Raw genomic sequence first — 23,612 nt, 5'->3', positions numbered from 1 at the left:
GTTTAACTTATAAGGCTCACAAGACACACTCGATGCACGTATACTGACAAGCAACAGAAGCAAAAGCACCTCAGCGACAGGTAAAACAGCCACTGACATAAAGATGCAGGCGCAGAGACACATATACACACATTTACTTATTAACAATCAACAAAGGACACACAAGCACACAGACTTTTAAATAACAAAAGCCAGAATTTTTTCACATGAACCAGCGCATCTCAGCCATGCTTCGCTGCAACACACAGATCAGAAAAATGACACATGCATGCTCAAAGTAGGGCTTCATACATAAAAACACACAAGCGTCAGCCCTCTTTGAGATGTTTTAATTTTTCCATGCATGCCTACAGGGATCACTCAGGCCCCTTTGGACAGGGAGGCCTTGTAAGAGTTCATCCCACGAAGGGGATGCGGGGTAAAAGAAGAGTGGGAGCAATGGTAGTGGTGGTGGGAGGAGAGAGGCCGGTTTCGGCGGCTTTCCTACCCCAGCCAGGGCACTGGGCAGCAGGGGTGGGAAGTACCTTCCGCTCAGAATTTGACTGGGCAGCTGCAGATGTCACGGGCTGCCAGTCATTGGACTTGAGATGGTAAAGCTCATCAAATTTGAGGCTGATGTCTTCAATGGATAGCTGAAGGAGGTCCCAAAAACCAGCCAGGTCCTGGGCTGTAGGGCGTGGGTTGGCATTTGTATTCTAACCAGAAGAGAGATGAAAATGATTGAGGAGTAAGAATACAATACATGTAATCTATATAACACTGTAATGAATATTACAATGAGAAAAGAATCATGAGATATAAAAGCTGACTGCAGTAAAGCTTAAGTGTACAAAGTGTTACACTGCTGATGAAACCTTGTTAAAAATAAAACAGTTTTCTTCTTTTTTTTTTTTATTACTACCCTTAAGCCCAAACAACTTAACTTCTTTTTGGAGTTTGTAGTTTTTGTCCAGAGTGTGAATCAAACTCATTCTGGTTATGGGTTAGTTTGTTTTCCTGCTATCACGGTGTAGCCTTTAAAGATAGATTCTGACAAATTTGCCTGTTTTCAGCCTTTTCAGTGTACCAGAGAAGTCTTGTCCAGGAATATGATGCATATGTGAAAATGGAAAACAAATTTTATATGAAAAATAAATAAACACAAATAAAATTAACCACTGAAAATGTAAAATGTAAAAATCTATTTGAAATGATCTTGGCAAGTAAAAGAGCGGTATCTATGTCCGTGATGTGCCATCATCTTGGTGGAATGGTTTCTTTACATCACACTCAGTCTGTCACTGGAACCTCAGGGTACTACAATACACTGAGGTCCAGTGTATTGTAGTTTCACCACAGCTGGAACCACCACTGTCCATGGAAGCCTTCAGCTGTTTGACTAGAAAGTAGACAGCACTGACTCTAGGTTTGGTTTTAAAATGAGCACTGTTTCTTACCCGGAAAGCTTATTTGGTTGCTCCTTTTTCTTTTCTTTTAACTATAACAGACCCGTCCCCTTTTTTTGGCTTTAAACCAACCTCCTATGAGGCTTGAAAGAACTGCTGCTAATATGCGTTTAGCTGGATTACAACAATGCTATTTACAATTTAGATTGGGAGTCATATGTAGACAATGCAGATTCCAAGATCATCAGCTCAAACAAACATATGCAAGTTATTCAAATGTGTCACCAATTTGACAAGGTCTGGAAGAAGACCCAAACCGGCACCCTCAGATAACAGGAAATGCGTTAGGGTGTTGAGGAACAAACCAGGGGCCTCCATTATTTTATAATGCAAATGTGTGCCTGTTGTGTGTGTATTAAGGCTGATTAAGCCGCTGCCTCTCTTGGCCAACACACGATCAAAAAAGGTATTCTAGTTCTCAAGAGTTTTATCTTCTTATTAAATTAAAAAAAAAAGAAAAAGAAGGAAAAATATCAATGGAGGAGGACAGAAGTTGCATAATAGCACTGCCTACTTTGACCAGCAAGAGTTATGGCACAGAAAAGCTATTGTTTTCATATTTAGCACTAGAGGGAGCTACATCACAGCTTAACTCTTTTTGTGTAGCTGGAGGGACTACTGTCGCAGCACGGTTTGGTTTTAGTCATTTCAATAACATCATACATTTCCAACTCCCATGTTGATAAATTCAGTACTTTGATCTAGAAAGCAACCACTCAGCATCTAGTGTCAAATCAAACTGTTCCCTCTATGATTATTCTGCCGATTAATCCTGCAGATACTGCCCGATATGAAGTAAAGGCTGCTCTGAGATCTTTTACTCTCACACAGCCACTGCTTGTAATGCTTGGGGAAGGCTGGCTTTTAGATTGTGCCTTATTTTTCTGTGCACTACATTTATGCAGCTTTATATCACTGCTGTGATCTATATTCATATATTCTAGATAAACCGCGTAGTCGCTCTTTATTTCTTACTTTGCAGCATTTGTTGTAAAGTCTGCGGCATATAGCCATTTTTTACTAAAACAAGGGCTTATTTCTTTATTTTAAGCTCCTTTTCTTTTGTGTGGGTTGATCCCAATGACTTGTTGTGTGTAGGCCTAATATGCTGTATATCAGATTAGTTGTCATATGTGTGAAAGCTTTTGTAATCATCAAAGCAAGCAGCTCTTGCTGTGGACACACGAAAAACAACAACAAATTCCCAAATTGGTAACGGGTACAAGAAACTAGCTGGGACTTTCAGTCTCGTGAGCGAGCCTGCAAAGTGGAATCATCACAAAAAGGCGATATACACACCAAGTTTTGTTCACACAGTCCCCGGAACTGCTGAAACTTCTGAGACATTAGGAGTTGGGCACTTCCTACTGCACTGCGAATCTTCCCCAGCACTACAGTGGGAGAGAGAAAAAAATGTAACAATCATTGAAGATTTTCTCTTTTCTTTCTTTCTACCTCCTAAAGAAGAGACAGAAATCATAGTGGCACTTTACACACTGACCTGCATACTAGAGGTGGGAATCACCATACATCTCACAATACGATATTATCACAATACTTAACGCACGATACGATTGCAATTTTTTAAAATATTTTGCGATATTCAGATTCTGTACATAAAGGTAAACTTTATCAATATTCATCTAATATCAAAGTCTCACACTCAGTCTTTCTCTCATTTCAGTTTTATTGTTGACAAACTGAACGGTTTGTATTACAGTCTAGTCCAACTTAACTGGTACAATTATAGCTATTCTGAACTATGCAATTTATAAAAACTATGCAGCCCCTTCAGCAACTGAAGAATTTGAAAGTAAATTAAAACAAAATATAATTTTACATTAAATAAAAAAGTTTTAAACTTAATTAAAATAAAATATGTCTTAAATTAAAATAAGTAAACTGTCATGTTTATTGCTGCCAAAAAAAAGTTAAACACATTTGGACAGTGAAGGAATGTCAGGAGTCTTGCTCAGAAAAAGGATCAACATGCTCTGAAGTCAGAGCACAAAAACCTTTTTTGTAACAAAATATCGATTTCTGCTGTCACTGTGTCGATACATTATTAGCAAACAAAATATCACGATACTACACAGTATCGATTTTTTCCCCCACCCCTACTGCATACAGTTGGTCTCACTGGGTTTTTTTCTTTGGTGCAGAACATTATCATACAAAGCAAAACTTTAGGGTCTAGACGTAGGTGTAGGAAACAGTGAATCTAACAGACTCCACAGGATGCCATGAAAGGGATTACAGTGTATTGGACATTGTGATCCTATTTAAAGGAATGTAATCCTATATAGATACTCTAGCTTTCTGTCTGTCACTTGTTACTATGCTAGTCTTTTGATTTTTTGTAAAAATCAGGACAAACATCTGTCCTGACAAAATTGCGGCTGCTATTCAATCACTGCATTTCAAATGTATTATACTATTTATGATTATAGTGTTATGTCGCCTGGGTCTGGAAAACAGACACACACGCACACACCTGAGTATATGCAGTCAAATATAGGAAAGGGCCTTGTCTGAATATTGACCACCCACAGCCTTGCTTGTGTGTACTGTGTGTATTTGCTCTATGCCACAGGCTGATGTGGAGGCATTAATCTAATCTGGGGGTTTAATCAGGTCCAGACTAGATTTGTGTAATTCTGGAGATTAGAGGCCGGTTTGTGAGCGGTAACCCCAGGTATTACCGCCTCATCCCTGCCATGCTGTGCAACTCTGATAAGAGTGAGAAGAGGCCTTGAGGCAAGACCCTATAAACGGAGCTCCAGACCAAGTGCCGGAGCAAGACAACAACAGACGTTTGGAAGAATTCGGCTTGAGCTGAAGCACTTCGTTAGTGATTTGACATTTAGCCTGGGCGTGCTCTTTATGGAACTTTCTGGTTTAAATTATGGCTATGTCAACCATAGAAAGTTTCAGATTTTAAATGGAAAAAAAATGTGTTTTAATTGTGTGTTTGTATCTCTAGCTTATAATGAAAAACATCCCTATGCAGTAACACTTATGCAACCACTTTATCTGCAAAAAACTATAAAGAACAAACATGTTTTACTTAAAAACATTTTTATGTATGAAAAAGCTACTCCTGATCACAGTTAGCAACTTAGCCTGCCATGAAAGCCCTAATCACCTCTGCACCACGGTCTGCTGAGCTGTAAAGTGGACTCAACTACATGTGCTGCAGACTCTGCTTACTCCTGCTGACTCTTGTAAATACTAGAGTAAGAGCGCATCCTACTGGACAAACTATGTCATAAGATAGTTTTTCAGATAAGAGGTGAAATGTCTTTAATAAACTCAAAAAAGTTGAGTTTTTTCTTTTCAAGCTCTTTCTACGCTACTTAAATAACGATGACCGAGAACCTACACAGACATATGCCATGACACAATTACCCTAAATATCTTCTTTGGAATATGCCATCCATTCATTCAACTTAGGGCAGTGGAGAGGACAGGTCACCAGCCCATCACAGAGCTAACCTGGAGAAACTGACCGTTTAGGGTTTAAGTGACCGATAAAACTATGGCCACCATAGCTCAGTCTATGATTCTAGGAGTGTGGGAGGAAACCAGAGCAATCGCAGGGTTATGATTTTTTTAGGAGTGTGTCCTGATTGATTTACATATGAATTTTATAACAATTTCCTTTATGTTACTGCACACAAAACTACCCCCGGTAGTGCAATGAACTTGTGAATTTGGTTTATGGTCACGAGGTTTAATTAGTTCATGTTTATTTCTGAGAAATTTTGCTTTTCTTCCTGTAATTTTGCCATTGTGGTACACAACAATACCCAGGAGTCATAGGCTCTGCTTTGAATTTAACACTCTCTGTTCCAGACAATAACAAAATGTGTCCCCACAACCAAAACCATATCCGAGTAAACTGATTTCTGCTTTTCCTATTCTGCAACCTTCTCCAGCTGGCAGAGGCACTTAAACAATGAGAAAACTGTGTTACAGTGAGCACTCTGCCATCCTTACCCTCTTCTGAGAGCTGGTTATCTTTGGTTTCCTGTTCCATCTGTTGGCACCAGCCTTCCATGCGTCCCGTCTCGGCCTGCAGCAGCTTCAAGAACCACTGGCCGTCCCTCCGACACAGCGTTCCCCCTCCTCCGCTCTGAGGGACACTGCTGTTATTCCCGCTGTCCAGCCATGGGTCTGGCGGTGGAAGAGAAGAGGGGTCCAACGCTGGGTCCAGACTTTCCGAGAAAGAGGAAGAGCTGCTTCTTGTGGTGGAGCGGTTGAGAATCTGCCTGGGAGGTGGAGGTGAAGAGGTGGGGTCGGCGCTGTCTAAAGAGTCTCGTCCAGGAGGGGAGCTCATGGACTGACTGGCACAATTGACCATGACTTTCTTCTCAGTGGGTTTGGCATTAATTACATGGGAGATGATAGAGATGTCCTGCGTGTCTGAGTCTGTTTCGTGTTTTGAGGCCATGCTGCTGGAGTGACTGAGCCTGAAAAAAAGTATTTGACACTGTGATAAATTTGCTTTTTTTCATAATTAGAAGAACATTGTGACATTTTATGTGCACAACATTAACAAAGAAAACCTGTTTACTCCTTACTGGAACAAACAGGTCTTTCTTAGTTTAAACAGTGAGCCAATTCCACTGGTCAATGTAGACATTATAAATACAGAGGATCTAATGGAGTCTGGGTCTTGCATACATTATGATGCACTCAGACCAGCATCGAATGATTTGTGAGGATTGAAACTCTAGCTTCTTGTTTTTCTAAGGCTGATTAGATATGATGGATGCAATGACTGAGCATTACTGTTATCAGTCAGAAAATGAACATAAGGAGGTTTGCGTTCAGTCAAATAATGAAATATTATAAAGAAGAGGGAGGAAAAAAAAACCCCTGAAGAATGACAGAATCATTGCACCAAAACTGACATAACAGAGTCACATAGCACAATACCAGCAAAATACAAACAAGTCACAGAATGCACTGCACCAAACAAATGAATCTTAACCACACATTAAACAGAGACATATTTAAAGTTTCCCGTGGTGCGTAGCCAAAACTAGCTGCCAGAGACAGACGTGCATTTGCCCTGTTCTCTGTTATCTTGATTATATTCAAGCACTTTGCAAAAGACTGTAAGCAGACAAGAAAGCAGACAGTCACTTACTATACAAGATAACTGATTGTATACACGCCTAATAAATGCGTAAAACACTCAATCTGCACTTTCCAGACTGTCTGCAGCACTTGAATATAATCTGTAGAAACAGTGTGAGTCATCACCCTGTGGCAAGTTTAAATTGTGTGCACATTTCACATTTAACTGCATTATGCATGTTCACAGTGCAACACTTCAAGACTATTTTCACATTTACTTGCTACAAGTTGAGTTCAAAAGACAGACTTTAGCAAACTAAGATAATTTTGGTCTGCTGCACAACTATCACTCACAGAAAGTAATGAATGAGGAGCCTTACAACCAGCAGTTAAACTTTTCAATTAAGACAAAAAATAGCTTCATATTTGACAATTTGAATTCAATGTAGGAGGCTTTTAAGAATTTCTAGGCGAGTAATTAATTCCCCCCCCCATACATTACACATGATTAATATTTTTGTTTATTTGAACATGCCTGGAGGGGATCTTTGAGTAGTTAATATTCATTAAAGGAATATGGTTCAATGTTGAAAACACAACACACAAAGACAATGAGGGTATTTTAACATCTACAAAGCTCCTGGAAAGGGAAAGAACGGTCAGAGGAGTATGTGTGGCTATAATATAAATTCCTCACGTTGTTAAAAGGACAGGAAGAGGACTTACTGCCACCCGTCCTCCACCTGTACTCCAATTGATTGAAATCTGGTCAGGGGAGGGGTCTCTTCTCGTGCAACTTCCTGAATACAGTCCACCTGAAAAGTAAGGAACAATGACACAAACAAAAATATAGTCAAAGTATTGTCAAAACTACAATCACGAATCAATTAGTATGGCACCGAGCAATGGCTACTAGCTGGCATTCCAGAGTGACAAAACAAAACATTAGTGGAAAAACGGAAAAGAAAAAAAAAACTGTATAATTTATGCTTGGTTTCAATACAATGCCGAAACCAAAGGTTGTTCTAAACAAGTCATTGAGAGCCGGATCTGGAAAATGGATAAAATATTTCTGCTTCAGAACAGAAAGTGAGAAGAGGGTGAAGCAAAAATATGTGGTTTGGCTTCAATACCACAGAAGAAGAAGAAGAAAAAAAAAGATTGCTCTCGCCAGGTGTAATGAGAGAGTGAGAGTCACAGTAATGAGACCTTTACTTCCTTTTAGGTTTGATGGGAAACACTTAGAGATCATGAACAAAATTATCTTTTTCCTGGATTCAAGCTCAGCAGGCAAAACGAGTTACACTTCAGTCAACCATGTGACTATTGGCACGCTCTGTGTTAGATGTGTAGTTAACGTCTGATTTCTACACAACTGTGCAACAGTGGTACAGCCACCCCTGTCGTACCTGTATGCCAATGGAGGAAAGTTTCCGCCTGGGCACCGGGACTACTAGGGGCTCCTCTGCTGCAAGATTTCCTTTATTAAATCCCGATTTTAGGGGTTCGTGCTGGACTACAGAGTCACTTGTCTCAGTGGAAGCATTTGCAGTGGCGGGGGCAATTGGTTCTCTCGGGGTAGCAATAGGAGTGGGGATGATGTGCGGAGGGCGGGGAATGCCCCGGGCCAGGCTGTTGGCACGGGTGCTGTCAAGGCTGTCAGAAGAATTGCTTTGAGCGTGGCTAGATTGGCTGTTGACCTCTGACCTCCTGTCCTGCTGGTCCAAGTAGTTGTCCTGGGCCGATTCTGTGCTGCTCTGCACGGTCACTGAGATGTAGGGCTTGGAGGTTGTACGGGGTGGCACTGGTGGAGGAGCTGCTTTCTTACAGGTGGTTATGCACGTGGAGACTGAAGGAGAAAAGAGCAGAGAGGGAGAAATTAGAAGAGAAGGATTATAAATAAGAGTTTTAGTGAACTGGCCAGTGACTTCTAGAGATTGTGAACACAAAACAAGGAAGAATCAATGATAATAAAATGCACAAGTAGAACTGCAAACAGCTTACTGCATTACCCATTTGTTTATCAAGGTTGTTCTAAGAACTCGCTAACCACTTTTCTCAACATGTCCAAAGCAAAACTCTTCAGCTGCACATAAACACACAGAGACACTGTTGCATGAAAGCTGGAGCTCCAGCTGAACTGGGGAAGCATCCCATAAAGTGGAAAATCTAATCAGGCAGAAAATTGAACAAACTTATCATCCCATAAAGGTTGCTAAATTAAATCACACACACCCCGTGTGCTTCAAAGACTCAATCACAAGACAGGTGATGAAATCAGTAAACCAATTGCTGGCCACTTGACACTCAAAGCCAAATACGGTAGAACAGCTGAGGAAGATAGATTTATCTGCAGTGCTCACTAATGACAGTCCAAAAATGCCCTCCAGTCATAAAAGATAACGCGGAGAGAATGTATACACAAAGGAGGAAGAAAAACCACTCAAATAAAATCTGTGTAGTAAGAGATAACATGCAATTAACATTTTTACAACACCTTTACAAGTAAAATATTCTCTCTTTCCACCACCTTTAATAGTGCATTTATGCTTGTTGTTACAGCATGTTGAGTAATAAATGCCAATTTGGCAAGACACAAAAAAAAGCAAGCAGCTGGGCTTTTCCAACATGGGATACATAAGCTTTTTGCAGTGACTCTGACACAGGTCACTTTTAATGTTCTGTCAGATAGATCAGTGACAGTGGTGGAGAGCACCATTGCACTCGTGAGAAAATACTTTTTGCACCTATATTAATGAAATCTGTAAGCATTAACTCATTAAGTGTAACAATATATGTTAATATATATGTTAATATTGATCTCAGTAACTAAATCAATGTAAGCGTGTGTGTGCTGCATGTGATGCAGTAGCTCCCTCCGCTCAGATGCCATCAGATCAATGGAAAGAAGCGCTCATCTGAAAGGGGCTCGCGTCTGTACGCTTTGACATGTTCAATTCTGCACCAACAAAACAAATATGCTAGCTGTGTGTTAATACTCCACCGCGTCGCAATGCTCCAGTTTCATGGTCACATGGCAGCGTACCATATACAGGGGTTAAAATTCTCAAGCCAAGCTCCTTATACTGGTAACAGTTTGTGTTAGTTTACATGAAATCCACACAACAAGAGACCATCACGCAATATAAAAAGCAGATTTTCCAGCTCATACCAACGTCTGCCCTCTGCCTATTAGACCACAATGATTCCATGCTAGCATGGCCATTCATTCAGTTTTCTTTATAGCTTTCATTTCCCTCTGATCTATATTAGTAAAATCAGAAGAAGAATTTGTGATATAAATCTTTTTAAGAATAGAACATTTGGCCATTCTGGAGCTGCGTATAATCCAGTCATCAATCACAAGCTATATAGATGTTCAGTCAGGCTACAGATTCCCATTAAGATCATGTAAACACACTTACAGGCTTCTATAGTTAGTTTAAACACAAGGACTCTGTAGAAGAGACCACTATTCCCCTCATGCTACACACACATTAATGGCAGAGTGCGATGGAGTACTACTAAAAATGTCTAATCTAAACAGGGAATGTTACTGTAGCACTGTAAACCCTTTGGTTGCTGTATAATCCCTCAAATAGATGATTTATTTGACATCACATGAGGAAAAAAAGAGGAATGAGTAAAAAAAACATGGAAGAGAGTTAGCACTGAGAAGAGCCCAACCCTTTGAAGCTGAGAGAAGAAACTTACCTTTTAAAGCCTGAACCATGAAATAATTGCCAGAAAATTCCAATTTTTAAAAAAAATGAGACTGTTTACTTTATTTTACTTTCTGATAAAATAAAATAAAATAAAGTAAATATTTGCATATATGAGTTTTAATTGGCATCAGATTTGTTACATCATTAAAAATGCATTGTGATTTTTATTTTGTTTTTTCATATGGGGGAAAAAAAGCACACTGATGATGTGAAAGTCACAAAAACTCATAACGCCTTAATATAAATTTAAACTTGGCCTATTTAACATTATAGTCAGGCTTAGCTTCACTACCACTTAATCAAAGTGTAAAACGTGGTACAACAGCAGGACATGATCACAGATTCCTATAGTCACGTGCTAAATTTTACATTTTAGATTAGAAGAAACAACACAACAGCTTCTGGTGAACTTCATTCAACATTTTTTATGCTTCATCAGGTTTCACTGAAAGCTGCGGTAAAAATTCCAAGAAGGGTTTTTAAGAAGCCCTGCAACATGTGAGCTGCTCTGAATCACTAACAAAAGGGTCATTTGTTCAATCTGCTCCTTATCTTTACCTCCAAACACTCACATACACACACTCACAGCTCATCTGACCTCGTACATATTATTGAGTCAGTTTAATCTGATAAAGTGCGAGTCAATTTTGTCAATTTGCTGTCAGTTACCAGCCTGAAGTACTGGACCGTCACTAGATCTAAGGTCCTTCTGGCAGTCCAAGATGTATGAATACAGGGAGTTCTTTTTCCAATCTAAAAAAGTGCTGTTACTTTATTTAATAGCACAAAAAAAAGTCTGTATGGAGTAATTCAGGACTGTGAAGATAAACGTCTGGAAAAATCAAAAATACAATACTTCCTACTGACAGACTAATACCTGTCAACAGCCAAGAAGTCTCGCTTGTGACTGCTGCCCTTTGTCCCCGCTGTGACACTAAACAGCGATGCACTCAAGATGACATTCCAGAGAAGCCTGAACAATGACAGCATTAATAAACAGCGGAGATGATACCCAGTCCACACCTAAACTGGCCCACCTCCAGACATAGAGCGTGTCTTCTTCCTTTCACAGACAGGAGTGCGAACATGCACACCCTTTTACACACCCTTTCCTAATAGGAAACATAAACTGACAATAAAGGATCCACTGGTGTTGCCAATATGGCGAAAGCCTGAATAGTCATAATGGTCAATATCGAGAACACGATTATTCAGCACAATTATTTGCTGACTTTTGCATAATCAGCCATTTGTAGAGCTTAACAAATATCAGATTCGAGTTTCCTCATCAGCCTTAAAAACTTGTAATGGTTCTTCTTGTTGACCTGATGCATCGATAGTTGATGCATTGAAACACACATTTCAAAGATGGAAGGCACCAACTCTGAGCTAGCCTAAAAGCTGACAAAAGAAAAACTGTAAAGTGTCTGGCATCTTTCCACACAAACACTGTCAAACAAATGTCATTCAAGAAACGTTCACTTTAACATTCATCATAGCTATGCACGTCACTATCCACCAAGAATGACCAACATCCTCGCTGATACAGCTGAAAAGTCCCCGTTTCCTCTCCTTTTTCTAACGCGAGTTAGACACTAGGCAGAGCACAGCATGTGATGTGGTGCGCTGGCACTACTAATGCATCCCAGCGTGCGGGGTAACTGTCACCGTGACGAGGTGTTAGAGGGAATAGATAGTGTGCATGTCTGTGTTTGGACACCTGCCCCGCAGATCTCCAAGTGTCACATCACGCTTTCGTCATCTGACCAGAATTCACCCTCTTAACTCTTAATGCCGCCGAATCTGCTTTACTCACGTAACTGTCATAACTGACATCTGCCTCTGAGATTAGTCAGGAGATAAATCAGCAGAGCTGCGCACAACAAACGGGACACTCAAATACAATCAGCATGTTGTCAAATAAATAACATTAATTCCAAAGACGGTATATTTTAGATGGACAGTGGTAGGAAGGCCTTGTGTCGAACCTTGTGTCTACTTGACAAACTGTCAAACATTTTTTCCCGTGTCTTTTTGAGCACCGTCGCTGCCACAGTGTTCCCAAGAGACTGCAGATTCCTCAACATACAGATTAGCAATGGCATCCATAACCACACGAGTGACCCAACCGGTTTTTAACAAGTCTAGAGTTTACCCACACAATCCACTGTTGTTCATACTGATTAATGAGCAAAGTGTAAAAAGTCAACTGTATGATAGCATAGAAAACAGATGTAGAAAGCCTGTTGCTATCAGAAAGAGTGCAGTGCAGAAACGCATTAACAACAGAGGAACAGCAAGTAGCACATTCTCTCATCAGACTGTCTCCTGCACTTGCTTAGGTTAAAGATTTCAGCCACACAGGCATACACAGCTGTGGAAACAGAAACATCTTCTTTTAAATCGTATAATAAAAGTGCAGCCAGCTCTTTCTAACCCTAAGCTTTTGTTCAGAACTGCAGAAAAGAGCTACAAAACAGACATGAAGCCAAAAACTGCTGCCAAAATAACCTTCAACAGGGATGCACTGAATTAAAAACATATAGTTGGTCTTTGGAGTAAAAAATTTAACAAAGGAGAGAGAGAAAAAAAGCAGGTCGCTGAAAAAATGTTTTGATATCTAGATTTTTTTTAGATAATTTCAGCATTATGGTTGAAAGCAACATGTTGCATCAATTGTTGTTGTTGTTAAAAAAAATAGATTCATCTTCAATTGAGACACAATAGCAGTGTGGGAAATAATTATTTCATCTGTTGCTCAATTTGTAGGTTTGCTCACTTACAATGAGGTTAACAGTCTCTATTAGTTATGGTAGTTTTCTTAACCAACAGTGAAGTTATCCTGTACCCTTAAGAGAAAAACAGCTCTAAACGATGTTTCCACCTCCCTGCTTGATTGTGGGGATGGTGTTCGTTGGATCGCACTCAGCATTTCTTTTCCTTCAAACACGACGGATCAAGTTGGTGCCAAAGAGTTCGATTTTAGTTTCATCTGACCACAGCCCTTTCTGACAAATTTTCACTGAATTATTTAGATGTTCACTGTCAAACTTCTTGAGCAGGAGAAACTTATGGTACTACATGCCTATGTAGTATAGTGCGTTAGTGATGGTGTTCTTGGTGACTGAGGTCCTAACTATCTTCAGATCACTAACAAGCTCCTCTCATGTGTTTTTTGGCTGATCCACCATCTTTCTCATAATCATCTTCACCCTACGAGGAAAAATTTTGCATGATTGTGACCGATTTTATATATGTTCCAGTTCTGAATAATCGCACAAGCAGTTGTCACGTTCTCATCAAGATTCTTGTTGATGGTCTTGCGTTCCCGTGACATACTCTGACACCTCTTTGGTCTTGCCCACTTTGGCAGAAAGGTTGGAATGGAAGAAATTGATTCTGTTGACAGAAGTGCTTTGTACACAAAACAAGTTGAGATTAGTAGTATCTATAATATACTGTAATTTGTTTGTCACATGAGCATATAGACAAATTTTGGGAGCCAGAATTGTGGCTGCGTTGTAGGCGAACAAATACTTGCTTCATTCAACAACATGCAAGTCAGTTTGTAACTTTTATTTGATGTGTTTTTTTCTGGATTTTTGGTTGATATTCTGTCTCTCTCCTTTAAAAATAAAACTACCATAAAAATTAGAGACTGTTCATTTCTTTGGAAGCGAGCTAACTTACAAATTCAGTACTGGATCAAATAATTATTTCCCCCACTGTATTGATAAGAATTTCTGTAAAAAGTAGGGCTCTGCCGCACAAGACACTGGCCTGTGAAGGAAATTTCCATTGCCTCAGCAGAATGAGGCAGCCTTGTTACATTACCTTTCAGAAGGCTTTATTCTTTTCGTCCTTATCCGAGGCATGAAGATCAAGTATTACTCTGGAGTGCGTAAGCTTGAAGAATCTGTCTCGATCTATAACTAGGAGCCAGTGAATTTAGAGCATAGGTTATTTGAGTCATGCTATGAACACGGATATGCTGAAGAATGATTTAAGCTGGTGTTTTTAATGTTTGGTTTTAATGCTACCTTCAGAGATAAACCTTTGCAGGTGGTTTGTGTGTTTTGACATTTATTTATTAAAAAAAACCTGGTTGCCCATTTTCAGCTTGATGTAGCTTGAGGACCACCTCTTTGGTGGTCTCAGTCAGTATTGTCCTGTTTTCATGTTTCATCCCAAAAAAAAATATTTCAACCAGTTTTCAGTATGATTGAAATTTAATTGACAGAGAACAAATTAGGATCAATAGAAAGACCAGGATATCATCTTGACAGTAAAGTAGGACTTGTATAGATTGCATTCATGGTGCTTGATGTAGAGGCCTTAGACTCATATCCCTAACAGAGGACAAAAAAAGAATTGCTGAGGTTTTAGGAGGATATAAATCAGTTTTAAAAACCATCCCAATTAATTAAACCTTAACTAAAGAATAAAGAATAAATCCCAAACTGAGAGAAAAGAAAAATAGGACATGTGCTACAGGATAAACAGCAATATCTTTTCTCTAAATAGCTTTTTACTATTTGGTAGTTCCCACAAAGCCACCACTGTTTGAAGGGCATTTCCCACCATCGGGTTTGGAACATTTGATCAATTAGTTTTAGAAGCTTGAGTGAGTTAAAGTTCCCTCTCAGGGAAAATATTGCAATAGTAATTAAATAATTAAGCACACAACAAGGTAAAAATCAAAGCCTTAAAATACCAGTACACCAGCTATAATCCAGCATATAATCCATCATGTTAAAGGGTACACAACTTTACTAAAGAACACACTAATCTTCATCCCAAAATACTTCTTTAATAAACCAGGATGGTTGGATCCAAACACAACCACGTTCTCAATAAAGACTGGAAAGACTGAACATAGTGGATGACAGCTCCAGCTCAGCGTAAACCAATATAAACACTGGATCAGTAACAACAACTGGTTCAAGTGACACTGATGGTTCAGAAACAGTATGAGGTGAACTGTGATGCTGGGTTTATCAGCAAAGTATGGATTATGTACAGTTTAATCCATTAACATCACAAGAAACACACAACACTGCCTGTAACCATGACCACCACTCCCTTGTCATGGAAACCATCATCAGGACACTGAAAGATTTTTCACAGTTACAAAACTGCAGAACCTTAAATGTAACCTGAAAAGGGCTCTAAACCAACATTTGGGCGAATATTGGGGCAGCCCTTAAATAATCCCCCTGTGAAGGCCAATTTTAATGAAGACAAGTGAATACATTTAGCCGTCCACTTAGACTTATGCTCAGAAACACCGCACTTATCCAGCACAAACTATCAACGGGAATGCTCAATTATCGTCCTAACACCACAAAGCATACGTCCGTTTCCGTGGGCAACAGCTAACTTTCATCCTGTCACCGAACAAGCCGGGACACCAAACTTGAGCTTAATTGATGATAACGTGTAAACAGTAAGCTGAGAACGGTTAGTTTACTTACCCTGTTCTCACAGCGCAGTCAAAAAAAACACGAAGTGTCTTGAGTAAAGACTTAGACTGTTTCAATGACAGCTGTCGACACGCACTACCTGTCACGCCTGTGGAAACGAAAAGCCGGGTTTTGTTGCCTTTTGTTTGAAGCGTCTCTCTGAGCTCCAGGGGAGGCGTGGTGACAGCTCTACTTGATGCCTTCAGGAGCACCTCGGACATTCTATCACCACCGTCAGAAGACCAAAAGCTTTTTTCTTTTCTTTCTTTTTCCCCCATTTTTTTTTAATGCTAATAATAGCATCGGCAAGGTCCTACAACTTTTTTTAAAAATTATTTTATTTTATGTTATTTTTTTTTAAATTCAGACATAAAAAATACAGTAAGGATAACAACAACTGAAATAAAATTAGATCTAAAATGAAAATTTCTTTTTCTAACTGTAAAGTTAGAAAAAGCAAGATCACAGGCTTGCTGCCAATGAAAGTGTTAGTTTTAATTCTGTTCCACTGCTCTAAAATGCAATTCTAGACACTTTTGGACATTAAATATACTTTACACAACCATATTCATAATGCCTTAAATTTTGCACAAGTAAATTAAGTATTAGTATAACTGCAACAAAGACCCTTTCTAAGAAAAATATCTGATTGCTTCTTATACAACAAAAAAAGCAACTCTATCTGATGTCTACACTCTAAACTCTGATAATCAGAAATTAAATTGGATTTAATTTCTCAAATGTAATTTTAATTTTTGTAATTTCTAATGCAATATTTTTTGAAAAACAAAACAACAAACAAGCTAATTTTTCCTATTGTGTTTATGCACAAGTAAACACATTTAATTAAAAAAACAAAAACAAAAAACAAATCCTTGGCTAAAATATGTAGACTGAAGCTACAGAATAATCCCCAAGTAGCACTGAAAAGTTTCATTACCTTGAAGGCAGCATGTGGTCTGTGACTTACACACTGTGTGAAGAGCGCCACAAAGTGGATGTTTTTTTGTTTGTTTGTTTGTTTTTTAATAGTAACCAATAGCCTAGGAATATGGTCAGGGGCCACTGAGATGCCAACAACCAGTAAAACATTCCTGTGAAATTAAAAGTTAGGTTAGCAAACAAACTGCTCACTGTCTTCTTGTGCTATCATGTCCTCACAAGTTACACAGTAATGTATACTTAGAGTATGATTTTAATCTAGTCTCTGTCCAGCAGTTTGACAACTTTATATTTTTACTGATAAACATTTTATTTATTTATTTTTCTTTGTAGTTCATGAAGTGGTAAATGGATAGAATGATTTTAAGGGGAAAAGGGGTTGGTTTCACATTGTTACCTGTGCGTGGGGGTAGGATGTGTGGTCTGTCTGTCCCAAAACGCTGAAGAAAAATTGCAAGTTGTTTCTCCTTTGGTTCTTTGTCCAAGCCTGTGGCTTTCAGGTAAGAGCCAAACTGTTCTTTCCATGTCTTCCATTGTCCAGAAAGTTCGTCTAACATGGGCAAAAAAGGCTGCATTGAGCTGCATGTAACGCTGTGTGCATGCTGGAGGATCAGTTGCCCGCCAAAGACCAAGGTTATAATGAACATTCAAACTACTACCATGGAAAACACAAAGCAAAGCAAAGAATTTGGGCTCATGTGATTGTGTCATACTTGAAAAGGAGTGAAAGAAAATGGTTTTATCAGTTTGGGAACACATTACTGTGATTTGTGGCAATGACTCTTCCTATATCGTTTTATAAAAAATCTGCAATTTACCATCAGTTTTTCAGTCTGGGACTTACCAGTGCTGGTGCTGTAGGTGCGAACCGTGGTGTCAATGGGAGGCGGAGAGCAGCCCGAGTCAATGGATGCAACTTCGTCGTCTTGGGAACAGCCAGCCTGGATGGCTCTCAGGTAGCTGTGGCTGCGGGATCGGAAGCACGTTGGCATGGGTAGGTCTGGAGGCTCTGAGTTGTCCTGAGAATGGGAACGGGAATCTCTAAATGTAGAATCTGAGCTGCGGTCTTCATAATGATGGCTCCTTTCTAGGTCTCGTAGCTAGAGTGAAGGAAAAAAAACAAAACAAAGATTGGCTGATTGATGTAGCAGTAGTTATTTTGTTCACTGCAGCTGCTCCTCGCACTCAAGGCGGCTGCCTTGAGAGTAGCTGCTAGGAGTAGCCTCTAGATGTGCAGTAAAACCACCAAATGTGTGCACTTGTGCAAATGTGTGTATGGTTAAGGGTATGTAGAATTTGCTATAAATGCATTTTTATGATGTCCAATAATGATATATTAGACTGATTTATTTTATAGGCTATATTTGTATGCATTCAAGTCGTTTTTTCTTCTAGTGATCTGCACCGTTATTTAAATTTTTTTTCCTCACATAAAACTGTACAACCATAATGCTAAAAACAAAGAAACAAACAAAAAAAAACAATAAGGCAACAGATGTGACTTTTTTCATGTAGTGACTCAATGCTCATATAAATTCAGCTTTTGCTCTGACTTTTCTAAAGGTGAGTGTCAGCACACATTGGCACAATCATGTAAATGTTTCAGGTAATTTGAATTTTTCTGCTCTGGAAAAGTCCATCACTAAGTTAAAAATATAATGCATAATGAATTTGCATGGCTCGCTACTGTGCATGTAAGTTCAATCCCTAAATTGATATACTGGGCGAATGTGTTGTAATGCAGTGAGTGAGCTGTCGGAAATTGGCTGTAAATCCTGTACTAATAGCCTGCACTGCCTCATTTCACTGAGGAAGATCAGAGCCACGCTGCACAGTTGTTCATCATCTCACTGACCTTGACATTGGGAGGCTAATAGTTCTTATGTAAGTGGACGAACTGGAAATTTAAACTATCAGTGAGATACAGTCAGAAAATAGGGAATCTTTGTTCGCTGGGAGCTCGTTTTATTACAGCCGTTCGGGCTGTATCTGTGAAAATGTAAATTATACTAAGTAAACGAGTGTAGCTCGAGGCAGACAAAAGGGTCTTTGACTGGTGATGTGAGAGTAGAAAGTTTGCCAGGAGCCAAATGATGTAAATTATGATCAAGAACAAATGCACTCGGAACTCATTAGGAAGATAATGGAAGCAAATGAGACACAGACAGAGATGGAAAACATTTTTTTAACCTCTGAAAGATAAGAGACGCCACATTTTCCCTGTCAGTCTTCCAGGAAAACACTGACCTGTCCCATGCGCCTGCCCAAGGTACTGCAAGCCTGGCTGAAGTCATCGTCGTCCCATGGTGGCAAAGATGAGCCTATACTCCCAATACAGTCTAGGTTGTCTAGGCTGCGATTATTGGAGAACTCTCTGAGAGCTGGAAGACAGCTGGGAAGGGAAGTAACCAAAAGATATCCTTTAGGGATATGAAGTCTAAGTAGAAAAACTGATGGAAAATGATTGTAAACAGGATATGCTGTTGCTAATGCACGATGACAGAGAGGCAGAAGGGAAACGTTGATCAAGGGAGAAAATGAGTGACCAGCAAAACCAGAAATTGAAAGAGAGATAAAAGGAGGACAAGTTTATTATTGAAGTCATCCCTTTAATTCCCACTTTGATGCTCCAAATCTCATCTCTGTTTCATCTAATTTTAGCATTAGTCATTTTAGCATCCCAGCATGCAAAGCCAATGATGTCAGGCGAGGCATGTACAGTGCACAGCGTTCTATGCCATCATGGTGCCAAGACAAAACATGTTTAGGTTTTTATTAAGCTAAAAATAGTATGTTATACATGTTCTTTGTTGGCACACAGTGATAGTGACATGGCAGTAAAATGCCATGGCAAAGTGTATGGACACAGATGTCCCCCTCATTCCCTAATTTGAATAGTGTTGAAGCTACTTTCCACCTTAAAGCACTGGACAGATGGTATTTACAAGCTTACAGGAGGTTAGCAGTTGTTGGCAGCAGGACATGAATTTTTGCATTTGGAGTTTCCACTTTCAGACATCTGAGGGGGGCAGTGCAAAGTCACTGATCATAGACCAATCCGATCTGAAGTGTTCTGCACCGCGCCCCTGAGAAGTGGCTTGCAGACCTATCACTAACCTGCTCATTGACCTGCCCAGCTGGTGCAGAGAGGACACACTGTGGAGTGGAGACCACAGGGCATCTAGCTCCCCTTGCAAAAAGGTGTATTCCAGGGTTCTGCTGCTCACGCCAATCAGGTAGGCGTAGAACGGAAGAAAGTAGGGTTGGACGATCAGGAATTAGCAGGGGGGTATTAGGGTAAGTCATTCAAGCGTAATTCTAGATTTTTAAATTGCTCGGTGTGTTTGGTAGATAAGCTGTGCCCATGATTATCAACCCCCCCCCCCCCCCCCCAACCTGCCTCTGATCCAACCAGAATCATAAGATACCTCAAAAGGAAACTATACAACACATTATTGCATCAAGGTTTGTGTCATGTATGTATATGAATGTAATAGACACTGACAAAAACAAGTCCAAAATACACTAAAGTTTGTCAAAGCATGATAATCTGGGGGAAAAGATGTTATCGTGGGGTATTAAAATTTTTCTAACAAGTCAATATTTGAAAAGTTGATTATACATTAGAAAGCACGACAGCTGTGGCTTAGATTAGTGTAACATCGCTGTGGATAAAAATGAAACAATATGACTATATTTTCTGGCCTTGCATGAAAAGGCACAGTCAATTAGCAATGTCCCACTGTGCTTGCATCACACATTGTGCAATGCTTTGCTCCAGAAACCATGTCACTCAGAGGCAAGTGAGCCACAGTCCCACTTAGTCAAAGCGATTGGGCTGATTTGTGCTGATTTACTGGCTGAACACAAGCAAAACTCAGTGTCGTATTGTGTAAACTGCACTACTGTATAGCGTATTATCTTAGTGACGCTTTCTATGGCCAATAGTATGTAGGTAAATCACAGCTGAGGTATGATAGTAAGAGTGACATGTGGACAGCAGCAGGGAGTCTGACACCACTTCTATGCGTGAGTAAGCGCAGCGTGGACTGTGTGTACACGTGTGCACCTGTATGTGTGTGTCTGTTCTAAGGCTGTGCTTCAGTATGTATCCATAGATTTCTTTTTACTGTTGTTTGATTGTTAAGAGCTTTTGCCAATCAGTATTTATAACAGTGTGTTCTAATAAGTGTTTTGGGCGTTCTCTGAAAATCAGCAGATTTTTTTTTTTTTTTTTGGGGGGGGGGGGGGGGGGGGCTACATACATTTTAAAGGGCCAATCAGTAACTTTTCTTCTGACTATAGTCATGCATTAAAAACAACATGTTGTATTTTTCCCAGCTTATCATGACTGCAGAAACAGACATGGTTTCTAGTTGTTCTCATGAACGGTAACCATACGCTTTCTTCTTCTTCTTCTTCGATCCTTGTTTGTATGTAAAGGGTTTCGCCCTTATTGTTTATGCTAATGTGTAATAAACCATAGTTCAGTTTGCACCCTTACTTGCGAGGGGGAAACTGGTCACTCAGAGACTGCTGGGTAGCCCTGAGGTAGCTCTGACGCCGAGCAGCAGTTTTTGGTGAGGGTTTGGGACTTCCCTCAGAGTCATCGCTGTCTTCCATGTCTCCCATTGCCTTCACGTAGCTACCACTCCGCATCCGCCGGCATGGGATTTCATTGGCACCCCCGCTGCGACTTAATGAGCTGCTCCAGTCACCCTATAGCCACCATTAAGTGAACAAAATGAGTCTTCAGTCAGTTTTTAACGATCTATGTTGTTATCTAAGCACTGAAGTGTTTCCCTTGATGGTAATTGCTTATATAAACATACAGTAAACACTCAACAAATAGACAGAATATAATTTTTTATCCACTCTACTTTGTGGGCTACTCACCCTTCTTCCAACCTGTAGGTAGTTGCAGGTTAGTTCTTGTTGGCAGGACTTGGACTTGAGCATGGACCTGTCCAGAGTAGCTGAGCCCTTCTGAATAACCTGTCTTGGTTGACCCATGGTTAATGTGGACCATGACCCTCCTTTCATATAGTCACTATCATTCATCATCAAACCTCCTGGTCCACTTAATCCACCTAGTCCACTTAATCCACCACCTCCTCCACCCCCTGGCCCAGGAAGTGCCTGATACTTTAAGTCACTGCTGCTTTTAGATGAGCTGATAGTGTTGTAGCCACTGTGGATGTATCTGTTCTGCCCCCCGTGGCTGTCGGGGCCAGATGGACGCCCGAGAGTCATCATGGCCATGGTGTTGTGGTAGCTGCTCAAATCGCTGCTGTCCAGATCGTCCGAGCTCCAGTAGCCCGACATGTTGGAGCGTGGCCGTCGCTTGGCAGTTGCTTCTGATTTTGTACCCCGATCTTTACTTTTGGCTCTGCGATTGTGCTTCCCTCCATCCTCCGTACTAGACGAACCTCCTCCACTGCCGGTCGACCGTCCGTTAACATTTCCTTTCATGTTGTGGCTCTCCAGGGACTGTGACTTTGCAAAGAGCTTCTGCACTGAGTGCAGCATGTAACGAATACGACCAGGACTGTCCGTACGCTGCTTGGCAGCAGCAGCAGCAGATGTTCGGTGAAACTGCAATGTGCTGAATCCATCACGGCCACCAGGTAACTGTTTATCAAACTCAAGCAGACTTGGTGGGGTCTGGTTCTTGGTCATATGATGTGATATTGTTGCTGAGCCACTTGTAATCATAGGTGTTCGTGCGCTCAGCCCTGCCATACCCATGCCCATTCCCGTCCCCATGCCCATGGACATGGAGGTCCCCAAGGTCCCTGTGCTTATTCCTCCGATACTGTCCCCAGGAGGAGAAAAATCAGACTGGTCATAGGAGTTGTAGTGAATCCCAGGAAAGGTGCTGCTGTTGGACAGCTGGTTGTTGAGGGGCAGCATGCATTCTGGTGGAAGGGAGCTTGGGTTGGCTGAAGAGTAAAGTTGGGGGTCCATGGTGCCATAGTGGTCCATTGTGGGACTCAGCAAGTAAGGGCTGCGAGGAAGTGTGGTGGTCTTATGAGAAAAGAGGGCCTCTGAATGGTCTGCAGAAGGGTCGCAGGAATCAGACAGGTGTCTGCTGCGGTTGGTCCCCAAGCCTTTCATGATGGCGAGGAGGTCCAACCCTCTAGAAGACCTCCAGGCCAGAAGAGAGATTCTTTTAAAGATATTTCCTAAAAAAGAGAGACAAACAACCCAACACAAAAGACAGAAGGAAAAAGGTTTAGAGCTGATTAATACAGCACTGTACAAAACACATAACACAAACACTCAAACTCAACCATCCATATCAGCTTGGCCACACAAATACGCCCACTTCTGTGCTGAACCAGACTAAAACAGAGTAGCTGGAAGGCATTTTTTTGTCTGTACAGTGAATGAGCCAGCTTCCCACTGTCTCCCACAGTGAACATCTGTGTTAAAATGCTAGAAATGGATAGAAACACAACATGTTAAACAAAGCCGCGTTGTAGCTTGTGGGTCAGGGCATAGATTATCAGTAGGAGAAAAACTGCTGACAGCGCTGAGTTACTCAAGACGCCTCTGCATTTATGTGGGTCTTTGCAGCTGCCAGCGAACAAATATCTCCTTTTTCTGCCTAATCACATTCAGAAAAAAAAGGTCAATCGTCATTGCACAAACATTTCCTTTCATGAGCACCCACAAACAAATGCAGACATGAGAAGATTTGATTTTGTGGCCTTTCCTTTAATAATAATAATAAAAAAAAATCCAAAACATAATATTACACACTTAAGGCAGTTTAAAAAATTATAGTTAACAACACTACCTGCTGTCTCTGGCTGACTCACTGTATCTCCTCCAGGTAAGTTGTGATACACAATGGCCAAATCTCTGTAAAAGCCCTTTCTTTCAGCTTGTATCATTCTCTCTTATTCCATCTGTTTCTCTTTCCCTCTCCTCCTCCACTGTCACTTCTC

At 40.4% G+C, this 23,612-nt stretch overlaps 1 protein-coding gene across 9 annotated transcripts in view; it reads right to left on the bottom strand.

Annotated features, from left to right (window-relative positions):
- dlgap4b (discs, large (Drosophila) homolog-associated protein 4b) overlaps positions 1-23,612 on the bottom strand; it is a 128,548-nt gene that overhangs the window by 3,399 nt on the left and 101,537 nt on the right. For 5 of the 9 annotated variants that reach the window (XM_085158975.1, XM_085158976.1, XM_085158978.1 and 2 more), the window contains 11 exons: positions 21,556-22,844; positions 21,164-21,378; positions 19,777-19,878; positions 18,907-19,051; positions 17,504-17,759; positions 17,057-17,209; positions 7,940-8,379; positions 7,257-7,345; positions 5,445-5,917; positions 2,745-2,836; positions 525-695 (listed from right to left, as the gene is read on the bottom strand). In XM_085158975.1, the coding sequence (XP_085015101.1) occupies positions 525-695; positions 2,745-2,836; positions 5,445-5,917; positions 7,257-7,345; positions 7,940-8,379; positions 17,057-17,209; positions 17,504-17,759; positions 18,907-19,051; positions 19,777-19,878; positions 21,164-21,378; positions 21,556-22,776 (3,357 nt within the window). In that variant the 5' untranslated portion in view covers positions 22,777-22,844. Of the gene's footprint in view, positions 1-487; positions 696-2,744; positions 2,837-5,444; positions 5,918-7,256; positions 7,346-7,939; positions 8,380-17,056; positions 17,210-17,503; positions 17,760-18,906; positions 19,052-19,776; positions 19,879-21,163; positions 21,379-21,555; positions 22,845-23,612 lie in introns of all 9 variants that reach the window. The other 4 variants (XM_085158983.1, XM_085158982.1, XM_085158981.1 and 1 more) reach the window with 4 other exon arrangements.

The sequence above is a fragment of the Neolamprologus multifasciatus genome, chromosome 5 (genome assembly GCF_963576455.1).
Source record: "Neolamprologus multifasciatus chromosome 5, fNeoMul1.2, whole genome shotgun sequence".
In the NCBI taxonomy this organism is placed as follows: domain Eukaryota; kingdom Metazoa; phylum Chordata; class Actinopteri; order Cichliformes; family Cichlidae; genus Neolamprologus; species Neolamprologus multifasciatus.
Note: the sequence above shows the minus strand (reverse complement) of the source record. Positions and strands in the feature narration are given on the sequence as shown.